This window comes from Aegilops tauschii, chromosome 3 (genome assembly GCF_002575655.3).
Source record: "Aegilops tauschii subsp. strangulata cultivar AL8/78 chromosome 3, Aet v6.0, whole genome shotgun sequence".
In the NCBI taxonomy this organism is placed as follows: domain Eukaryota; kingdom Viridiplantae; phylum Streptophyta; class Magnoliopsida; order Poales; family Poaceae; genus Aegilops; species Aegilops tauschii.
The window spans coordinates 44,470,681-44,481,308 of NC_053037.3; the positions used below are offsets into that span (position 1 = coordinate 44,470,681).

General features: G+C 43.6%; 2 protein-coding genes across 6 annotated transcripts; one reads left to right on the forward strand and one right to left on the reverse strand.

Moving 5' to 3' along the window:
* Positions 1 to 3,189: 3,189 nt before the first annotated feature.
* Positions 3,190 to 5,405, reverse strand: LOC141042247 (cytochrome P450 704C1-like). The gene is made up of 4 exons (XM_073509967.1): positions 4,434 to 5,405; positions 4,004 to 4,345; positions 3,700 to 3,903; positions 3,190 to 3,606 (listed from the first exon to the last, which is right to left on the reverse strand). Exons 1-4 carry the CDS (start codon positions 5,214 to 5,216, stop codon positions 3,412 to 3,414), a joined length of 1,524 nt encoding a protein of 507 aa, XP_073366068.1. The 5' UTR covers positions 5,217 to 5,405; the 3' UTR covers positions 3,190 to 3,411.
* A 210-nt stretch (positions 5,406 to 5,615) lies between these two features.
* On the forward strand, positions 5,616 to 10,364 carry LOC120976426 (uncharacterized). Of its 5 annotated transcripts, none has more exons than XR_005771847.2 (6): positions 5,616 to 5,911; positions 6,163 to 6,331; positions 7,698 to 8,199; positions 8,309 to 8,346; positions 8,463 to 8,513; positions 8,712 to 9,526. XR_005771847.2 is itself a non-coding variant. In XM_073509968.1 (6 exons), exons 3-6 carry the CDS (start codon positions 8,071 to 8,073, stop codon positions 10,130 to 10,132), a joined length of 288 nt encoding a protein of 95 aa, XP_073366069.1. In that variant the 5' UTR covers positions 5,616 to 5,911; positions 6,163 to 6,331; positions 7,698 to 8,070; the 3' UTR covers positions 10,133 to 10,364. The 5 variants fall into 5 exon arrangements, 3 of the variants coding, with proteins under 3 accessions (XP_073366069.1, XP_040259328.1, XP_040259329.1); XM_073509968.1 differs by lacking the exon at positions 8,712 to 9,526 and adding an exon at positions 10,085 to 10,364 and having other exon boundaries at positions 8,309 to 8,368; XM_040403394.3 differs by having other exon boundaries at positions 8,309 to 8,368.
* The last annotated feature ends 264 nt before the right edge of the window (positions 10,365 to 10,628 follow it).

The window sequence follows — 10,628 nt, forward strand, 5'->3', positions numbered from 1 at the left end:
GCATTTCAAATGAACTCTGAAAAGGTTGAAAGTTGGCATGGTATCATCATTTCATCCACATAGCATGTGCAAGAAAGTTGAGAGGGTTACGGCAAAAACTGGATGCACTTCCTGTACAAAACGGACAATCTCTTTCAAAGTATCAGGATTTCATACAGAAACTCATCTGTTACAAAGGGATTTCATTTTCTTGAACTTATTTGAACTCCAGACTTTTTGTGTGTTCAAAATGAACCATTCAAAGCAGAGACTGATTTTGAATGGTGCATATTCAACACACAAAAGTCTGTAAAGATCGCCAACCCCAACATAAAAAAATGAGCATAGATGCGCCTATAGAGAGAATTCAACCTAAATTCATAATAAATTTATATGAATTTCAGATAAATTCACTATGAATTTAGGTCAAATTCCCTGTATAAGGGCATCTATTTTCATTTTGAGAGGAGCTCAACAAGGCAGAGAGGGGAGGGCTTATAAACCGGTGTGGGCGCCCTTCGGTTGGCGAGGTGGGACTAAACTCTGACCGCAACGAGGACCAACCCTTTAGTCCCAGTTTGTGGCACAAACTGGGACTAATGGTCATGGGCTAGGGGCGAGGCGCATTGGTCCCGGTTCATGCGTGGAACCGGGACCAAAAGGTACATACGAACCGGGACCAGTGGCCCACGTGGCCCGGCCGGCCCCCTGGGCTCACGAACCGGGACAGTTGCCTCCTTTGGTCCCGGTTCGTGAGCGAACCGGGATTAATGGTATTACGAGGGCCGAACCAATGCCCTGTTTTCTACTAGTGTGTAGACATGACCGAGATGCTTCTCTGGTCAATAGCCAATAGCGGGACCTGGATGCCCATATTGGTTCCTACATATTCTACTAATATCTTTATCGGTCGAACCTTTATGACAACATACGTAGTTCCCTTTGTCTGTCAGTATGTTATTTGCCCGAGATTCGATCGTTGGTATCACCATACCTAGTTCAATCTCGTTACCGGCAAGTCTCTTTACTCGTTCCGTAATACATCATCCTGTAACTAACTCCTTAGTTACTTTGCTTGCAAGCTTCTTGTGATGCTGTATTACCGAGAGGGCCCAGAGATACCTCTCTGTCACACGGAGTGACAAATCCCAGTCTCGATCCATGCCAACCCAACACACATCTTCGGAGATACCTGTAGAGCACCTTTATGACCACCCAGTTACATTGTGACGTTTGATGGCACACAAGGCATTCCTCTGGAGTCCGGGAGTTGCATGATCTCATGGTCGAAGAAACATGTATTTGACATTAAGAAAGCAGTAGCAATAAGCTGAACAATCATATGCTATGCTAACAGTTGGGTCTTGTCCATCACATCATTCTCCTAATGATGTGATCCCATTATCAAATGACAACCCATGTCTATGGTCAGGAAACCTTAACCATCTTTTGATCAACGAGCTAGTCCAGTAGAGGCATACTAGGGACTTGGTATTTGCTTATGTATTCACACATGTATTTAAGTTTCCAATCAATACAATTCTAGCACGAATTATAGACCTTTATCATGATTAAGGAAATATAATAATAACCACTTTATTATTGCCTTTAGGGCATATTTCCAACATTGCCATACCATCACTAGGTTTCTAGCCCCTTAGTGAGACAGTCTGCTAATTGCTCGTCAAATTTTACATAAGCAATTTGAGCATCCCATCATCCATTTTCTCCTTTATGAAGAAGCTATCAATCTCATGGTGATTCAATCATACTGAACGGTTTTTTGGCAATGTTTATCGCGGGTTTGCCATCACAATGCAACACCATTGTGTTTTTCCCCAACACTTAGTTCCGACGACAGAGCCCTCTATATCCAGCCTCACTGTAGATTGTGCCATATTATCTTGCTTCTTGGTCCTCATGATAGTGGCTCTTCTGTCACTCATGTTGCTTCACTACTGCAGGAAGGTCCTAAGACGACACATGTATCGGAGACCCTTCGACCAAACTGTGTGCGATGCGTGAATAGCAAACGGTGTAGTTAAAGAACCGTCACCAATAAAGCAAACTGTGTGCGATGGCGGATCCATCAAATATGATTTAGAAAAGAGTTGAATGTGCGATATGTGGCATACAGTTGATCATCATGAACTGTTTGTAATTAGCCAAAATAGCAGAAACGGCTATATAGATCCAGATGTGTGCAATAGACGGCATATAGTTTACTCGGATAAACTATTTGTGCTGATTCAACAAAGTATGAACGATTTAGCGTAATAAGATGTGTGTGATACCCGACCAAGAGGTCAGTAATCAGAATCGTGTAGGAAGACCGATGATAACACGAACGATTCCTCCTGACAAGCTGTGTGTGTTGTGGGCAAACGGTTACTGGTAAACAATTATTAGCGATTGATGAAATCATCACCGACGTGTTCCTTAGTTTAATCGTATGAGATGTGATTTGCTTTGTTTGCACAACATCTATGCTTGCTATTTGTGAGCTGCGTTGAGATTTTCTTCGAAGAGGAGAGGAGATGCAGCACAGTAGAGATAAGAATTTCCCTCAGTGAGAGCCAGGGTATCAATCCAGTAGGAGAATCACGCAAAGCCTCGTGAAATAGTCATCGATTGCTATGTTTGGCCAATTGGGTGCAATATAATTATCTGCGCTTAGTGGGCTGCCCCAATATGAACAGTGCATTGTTTTATTATTTGTTTTCCATAAATGTTTAGCCATTATTTGTAATTTAGTTGAGCGACCAAATGAGCTTCAAATTGGCTGAAATTTTAGGTGAAGCAGCTCTGGTCCAAGACAAGGCCCGACAAATTATATTTATATTATATTCAGGAATAAATCCATTTAATTGAATTTTTGGGATGGATTGTAAGCGTGTGATATATTGTTCCCAAAATTATGGAATAAAAATTGTAGTTTCCTAATAATATTGGTAGGCTAAATATAGGTTCTCAAGAGATTTAACCGTGCAAAAATCCCTCATTTAAATAGATAAAAATCTAAGCATTTTATTAATTTGCATTTTAATTAGGGTTTAGGGTTTAATCCAAATTAAATCCTTTTAATCCTTCTTAAGTTTTGGGAGGGCCGACACGATGAACACGAGAGACTATGACAAAATTATTAGGGTTTACAATGGCCTTTTGGACAATTGGCGGAGTTTTAGGGTTTTAGCCCTTATAAGGAAAATATTGGGGTGGAGTAAATCCTCATTCGAAATCAAATAAAATGTAATATGATGCTCATATATAAATGTAGTACGGAGGTTGAGCACTTCTTTTTAGAGCGCTCTCTAGAGAATATGTAGTGGATGAGACGACGGCGATTTTGCCGGAGTGCATTTTTGTCCCTCTAGCCTTATAATATGAACGGTCGTTACGAAGGACGAATGACTTCTTATAGTAGCAAGTACGCTAGTTTCCGGTAGATCGCCGAGGCGACACACAAACATAGAGCGGTCCGTCCATTTTGAGCGTGAGCATCGGGCGGTACCCCACCGTCGAGTTGTGCTCCGACATTTCAAACCTGAAGAGATAGAGAAGAACAGCCGCAAATATCTTCATCTGCCTGTAGGCGAACTCCTTTCCCAAGCAGATCCGAGGCCCCGCCTATGTTCAACAAGAGGACAAACGTACACACACGTCAGATGAATGGATATACTCCAAACGGTGATGATTTAGATATGTGTTTCGCTCACTCACCTGGAAAGCGGTGAACTTGTAGGGGCTCTCCGGGACGAACACGCCGTCGTCGTCGAGCCACCTCTCCGGCCTGAACTCATCGGCGTCGTCGCCCCACAGGAACTTCATCCGGCCCATGGCGTAGGGCTGGTAGTTCACCATGTCCCCCCTCCTCACGGCGTGCCCGTCTGGCAACGTGTCATCCGAGAAGCAGCACTTGACGTCCTGCAACGCAACAACTCCCAAGCATAATTAATGGTGCACCTGATCATTTCCTCGGCGGCGCAAAATGCTCCTTGCGGATGACGTCGGTGGCGCAACTCACGACGGGCACCGCCGGGTACAGACGGAGGGTCTCCGTGAGCGCGGCGTGGAGGTAGTGCATGCTGCCGATGGCGCCTTCGGTCAGGCACGCCGTGAACTCTCGCACGCGGCCCACGTCCTGGTGGTCGCCGGTGGTGGCCTGCCGCACCTCCCGCGCGATCTTGTCCTGGATGCGCTGGTCTTTGCACAGCACGTAGAGGAACCACGACAGCGTCCCTGCCGTGGTGTCGCGGCCGGCGATCACGAAGTTGAGTATGATGTCCCGTAGGTACTTGTTGTCGAAGCAGCCGGGATCTTTCTCCCTCTCCAGCAGGAATCTCGACAGTATGTCCTCTTTCTTGGCCTGCCAAATCAACAAATCTCACATATCGCGATGCAATGCAACCAATCTCATTCTCATGTTGTAAGAGGAAAAATTAAAGCTTACGTACGAATTCCTGTTGATCTCTGCCCATCTGCTCGATCTTCTTGTCGATGACGGCGTACACAAAGTCATTGATGGTGCGCACCGACCGCTTCATGGCCGCCTCCGACAAGACGCCGAGGAGCCTCTTGGCCTTCCAGAGCGGGTCCAAGAACCGGTACAGCACCTGCTCGCTGGCGTCGTCGAACGCCCTGGCGAACGCCGCGCCCTTCTTGTTGGATCCGGAGAGCGCGCCCAGGTTGACCCCGAACCCAACCGTGAAGATCGAGTCCAGCGTCGACCGCATGAACAGATTCTCCATGTCCAGCCTCTCCCCGGCGGCCGCGGCGGCGGCCACGATGCCCGCGAGCTCGGCGGCCATGTCGCGGAACACGCCACTGCTGTACTCGCGGAGCGCCCGGGTGGTGAACTCAAAGCTGGCGACCTTCCGCTGGTGCCGCCACTTGGCGCCGTCGACGTTGAATATCCCGTCGCCGAGGAGGTCCTCCAGCACGCCGTGGGTCATCGGCCCCTTGCCGTAGTTGGCGAAGTTGGTCCGGAGGATGTGCTCCACGTTGGCCGGGTCGACGGTGTAGACCCAGTTGCAGGTCAGGGTGAGCATGCGGAAGGTGCCGTACCTGCGGGAGAGCTCCGTCATGTACTCCGGCAGCCGGCCCCAGTGAAGCAGCTGCTGGAGCATGGCACCGGCCACGGGCGGGTAGCTCCGGCGCCGCCTCTTGCCGCCGAGCAGGTACAGGGCTAGGAGGAGGAGCAGCGACGACAGCGCGGCCACCAGAAGCGGTGAATCCATGGCCGTGCAAACGGCGCTGGGTCACGTATGGTGCTGAGTGCGCCTTGTGTGTGTGTGGATTGAGGAAGCCATATTGGTCTCGTTATTTAACGAGCACTTGCCACCTGGTGTGTCCGTTTTGCCTTTTCGACACACGTGTCGAAGACGACCATTAGCAGATTGGTGACATGTACGGCGTGCCGTTTTCCAGTTAACTACTCCTACAATACAATAACACCGACGAATGAACATAAAAATTGGGAATTGCTAATTTTCATACGGATGAAATTTATTGGCTTTCAGTCGTTTTTTGAGACGTGCGATCTCTGTCGCGAGATTCGTGCTTTTTTTTCGCCGTTTGCTGGCGCTGAGTTTCTTATCGGGCCCGCTTGTGAGTATTTTGCAGATCCGTTAGTACCGCTCGCTGCCGCGCGTCTCTTTTTATTCCTCTGTCTCTTCCCCGCGCCGCTCGATCCCCTTTTCATTTCGAACACGTAACCCAGAAGGCAACTGAGACTCTGAGAGAGATATCCATGGCGATTTGGAGCCCCCCCTCGCCGCTCGTTGGTTGGTGGTGACTCGTCGGCGCTCTCCCACCTGCTGCCCCGCTCCCTCCGCCTCGTCGTTGTTTCTCCAGCCCAAGGCCTGCAGCATCTCTCCGCCCCGCATCCACCTTGGCACCATTATTTCGCCGCTCGTCGGTTTTGTTCGATTCGGTATGTCCCCCCCTGTTGCTTTGATCCTCAGCTCTGTATGTTAGTGCGTAGTGTTTTCTCGGTCAGATCTGTTTGCTTGTGTTAATTTCCCGCAGCTTCTTGTGTAGATGTGTGCGGTTCCGCCCTTCTGTGTTTGAATCTCGTCTGTCATGCAAATTTTGATTAGGGTTTCTGGTTGGTTGTTAGTTTCATTGATCTGCATGTGTGTCACACCTTCAATCGATTTATGGTTTCTGGGATTGATTTGCCAGGTGTGAAAACAGAGTCGCCTGAAGCCGATGACCGAGGAGATGACAGTCAATTTGATGGTTTACAGAGAGGTGTAGCCTTGAGTGTGGTGTGGTAGGCTGACTGCTGTACCCACGCGACAGGGTGTGTGTGTGCTCTGTATTTTTTAGCATGTCATGCCGTGTGTGAGAGGTATGTGTGAGTCTAGTCTGAACTTTTCCCCCTGTTCTCTGTACCTATCCCAACTTTCCTCTGCATCCTCTCATGTACTCTATCTCTCACCCCCCCAAATCCCTCCTGCAATTTGTGAGATCTATCGATCTATGAGATGGGCACTGTGGTTAATTGTTTGAATTCGGCTGGTTGTTTGATTTTGTATGCGGTATTTGAGCAATTCGAACATAGCAGATCATCGTTCAGTCCCTGCTCTCCATTGTTAGTATCTACTTCCTCCGTAAACTAATATAAGAACGTTTAGATCACTAATTAGTTTACAGAGGGAGTATGTGTTAATTTTCCCCTGGGCCATTTTTACTGTCACAGTGTGTATGTATGGTTGGCATGCTGGGTCGCCTTGGGATTGTGGCTGTAATTCTCAATGGATTTACAGTGCAATTCCTGTCTGGATTTACAGTGTAATTCCTAGTGGATTTACACTGTACTTCTCATTTTGGGTTTACACTGTAATTTTCATTGGATTTGCACTGTAATTGTCATTGGATATGCAGTTGGGTGAGAATGTAATTCCTATTTGGTTTTCAGTGTAATTACAGTGTAACCCCTATTGGTTAATCAGTGTAATTCATATTGGTTTATCAGTGTAATTTTTATTGGTTTTACAGTGTAATTAGTACTGTAATTCCTACTTTTTTTTGTTTTTACAATGTAATTCCTAGTGGATTTGCATTGTGATCCCCATTATAGCCCGTAAGTGTTGATGCTAGTTTACCATTTGATTTCGACACTGTAAATCTTAGTGTAATTAGTACTGTAATTTTATGTTTTTACACAGTAATTCTTTGTTGATTTACACTGTATATGCACTGAAACTCTTTATTAATTTGCACTGTAATTCCTTGTTGATTTTCACTGTAATTCTTTGTTGATTTACACTGTAATCTTAGTGGATTTATACTGTAATCTTAGTGGATTTATACTGTAATCTACTGGGTTGTCACTGTACATTTTACTGGATATACACTGTATTTCTTAGTGCAAATTTTAGTGTTTTTTTACTTCACCTTTTTAGAGTGATTTTCTAGTGCAATCCCTAGAGGCTTTCTTTTAGTGAATTATTTTGAATTAATCCTGTAATTCGTAGTGGTTTTGTCACTGTAATTTCTATATCTTATCAGTGTAATTATAATTTTGCAAATGCTACTGGGATTTGTAGCACGCCATCACTGTAAATCCTAGCGGTTCTTTATCAGTGTTATATTCCTTGTAATCCTAGCGGTTATTTTACTGTGATGTATTTGCAACTGATTGTTGATGTTATTTCATTTTTATTTGTGATGCCTTGCTTCACGCTAATGTCAGTTTCTGGTTTTTTTTGCAGGGTGTTTTGGATAGTTTTGCCTGATAATGTTAGTTAGTTTTTTTTTTGTAGTTTTTGTGTAATTTATTTGTTAGGCACTTTAGTTATTCAGTTGTAATATAATTCTAAACAAACATATGGTAAATGTTACAGCTATATAGCTGTTAGAAATTTATGCATATGCATAAAGTTCTTTGCGCTTTTACGGCAGTAGTTTTGTATTTTTATGATTTAGTTCATGTATTTTTTTGTATTTGTCTGGCTGATCTTTGTACGGATCTGCCTTTGGTGTATGTAAATATTCTTTTTTTGTATTGTTTTACCTTTCTGCCATTTCTTCTTAGCATTTGTTCCTTTCTATGTGTTTTTATATATTTTGGAAATAGATTAAAGTATGGGTAGAATCATGAAGGGTCTTGGTAAGGGCTTTTCTTCTGCTTGCTTAGAAGAGTCTGATGATTTGGATGGGGATCCTTTTGTCCCCAATGATTTCGCCGAGGACGATTCTTTCCAAGCTTCAGAGGTTATTTTCTTGTTTTGATATTTGATATTTGATTTTCCTTTTTTTGTTTATTCTTGTTTGGTAACTTATTTGTTCCAGTCAGCTTATTCCTTTTTACTGTTTACTGCAGGAAGGTTCAATGGATGATCCTGATTTTGACAAAGCTTTGTATGATTTCTATGTGTCGCATGTAAGCGTGTTGTTGTAATTATTGCATTTTGTTCCAGTTTTCATTTATGTTTGTTTTTATTGTATAATTCATTGCCTGTTTATATATCTTGCAGAAAGCGAATTGCCTGAAACGGAAGATAACAGATGTTGGAGCTCGCAATGTGGTATTTATGTTTCTTTGTTCTATTCGCATTTTCTGTACCCAACTACCACTCTGATAGAGATAGATATAAGTTTGATATAGATTTAAATTTGTTTTTTCCCCTTTGTTTGATGTTTCTGCTAGATGTTTTTTCATTGTTGATCTAGTGTATTTGTATCCTGATTCCTTTTTTTGTTTCGTGTTTCTTGTTCTATTGTAGAAGCGCACGAGGTCTTCTGATTTTCCTGTAGCAAATACATTCGCTAGATACTCTAGCAAGTTGTTCTCCACTGTTATTGTCGGCTTGTCTCCTCGGCAAGTACGTGTTCTTCAGAGATATGGGGCAGATTGCCTTCTCAAATTTGTGAGGACAGAGGTGCCACTTAGGTTTGTCAAATGGCTAGCATCCAAATTTGATGTTCGTGCTTCAGTGATTCAGATTAGGAAAACGTTTATTCCGATTTGCGAATATGTCACCCATGATATATTAGGTCTTCCTGTTGACGGTGAGCCTATTGTGTCTGATGCTGATGCTGGTTGTGAGTTTATCTTGTCTCATTTCAATGTGACTAGCATCCCACCAGTTTCATTCTTCTGCAATAAACTAAAATCTACCTCTGAAGAATTGCCCGATGAAGACATTTTCATCTGCTTCATGTGCATTGCCTTGTCCACCTTCTTGTGTCCAAATCCAATATTAGTACTCTGTAATTCTGGAGTTTTTACTGTAATCCATGATGGTTTTCAGTGTAACTATTAGTTGATTTTGCTCTGTAATGCCTAGTGGAATTACAGTGTACTTTAATAGGCTTTACATAGTAAATCTTGGTGGATTTACAGTGTAATTTTACACAGAATCCTAGTGGATTTTTAGTGTACTTTTAGTTTATTTTACATGTTTTTTCTTAGTGGTATTGCAGACATTTTGTTTAGTGGTTTTTGCTGTGTAATTCTTAGTCGAATTTTAGTATTTTTCTCAGTGGATTTTTTAATGTTATTTAAGTGGTATTTTTACAGTGTATTTTCCAAGTGGTATTTTCCAATGGAATTTCAGTGCATTTTTTTAGTGATTTTTCACTGTAATTCTTAGTGGTTTAGTGTAAATTTAGTCATTTGTTAGTTCATATTGCAGATGTTATCTGTGCGTGTTTGATATGTTTTGGGTGTGGACCCGTTAAAAGTTGGGGGTCTGGACCTGTTTTAAAATCATAAACGCGGGACAGAGAAGCTGAAATAGGGGATACGGGACAGGGACAGTTGTCATCTGAAAAATATGACTGAAAGCCAATTGGATTTCAGCCGGATGTGATTTAGACAGTCCCTAAAAATTTGGTGAGACGAAACAAACAACAGAAAACCTTTGAAAAATCCAAAATGTTTACTGTTTGTGGATTGCAACCCTACATCAAGACCGGATAGTTGATGTCGATAAGGAAACCCGCAAGCCAAAACTCGTTTTCTTTAGGGCTACAAGCCAAATCTAATACTCATCGCTCGTCGGGACTTGGAAGCGTTTCTAGAGACGAAAATACATGATACTTTGAGTTGACGTGTGCAAACTCTAACCATTGATTCTTATTATATCTCTGCTAGAACTTGAGCTGGCGTGGTCATGGGAATTGTGTGTGTAACTGTACGTAAGCCTCGGAGATGAGGATGACGCGCTCCAACGAGAAAAGGAGGGAAGAAGAGACGAGAAAAGGCGAGAGGAGCGGTTATGCAAGCGGATCGGGATTGCATGTACCATGGGGTGAAGGAAGCTGGAGTTTCCCTCCTGCCCCTTCCCATCGATTTTAGAGTATAGTAACAAAAAACATCGACATGTCCTTGTAAGTTTACACTTACATCGATTCGTCAACAGAGTTCAGCTCACCATATTTTTTAGTTTGCAACTACACAAAATACATGTCAGAACCCCGATCCTAAGTCACACCGATCTAGCATGTAACACATCATATCACTTTACGGCCTCACATACGGTATTCCGACGGGTGCCACCTTACCTGGCTCACGTATATGATAGTGTCGCTAGCATCCATGTGACAGAGAACCCGGGCCGACATGACTAGTCGTGAACCCAAAGTTGCACTAACTTACAGGGACAGGCATACATGACCCAGCAACGAACGTGTTGGTC

Coding starts and splice junctions, on each gene's coding strand:
- LOC120976426 (XM_040403394.3), top strand. CDS start 8,071: ATGGGTAGAATCATGAAGGGTCTTGGTAAGGGCTTTTCTTCTGCTTGC. Junction 8,200..8,308: donor ATTCTTTCCAAGCTTCAGAG/GTTATTTTCTTG, acceptor TGTTTACTGCAG/GAAGGTTCAATGGATGATCC. Junction 8,369..8,462: donor ATGATTTCTATGTGTCGCAT/GTAAGCGTGTTG, acceptor TATATCTTGCAG/AAAGCGAATTGCCTGAAACG.
- LOC141042247 (XM_073509967.1), bottom strand. CDS start 5,216: ATGGATTCACCGCTTCTGGTGGCCGCGCTGTCGTCGCTGCTCCTCCTC. Junction 3,904..4,003: donor TGTACCCGGCGGTGCCCGTC/GTGAGTTGCGCC, acceptor GTTGCGTTGCAG/GACGTCAAGTGCTGCTTCTC. Junction 3,607..3,699: donor ACAAGTTCACCGCTTTCCAG/GTGAGTGAGCGA, acceptor TGTTGAACATAG/GCGGGGCCTCGGATCTGCTT.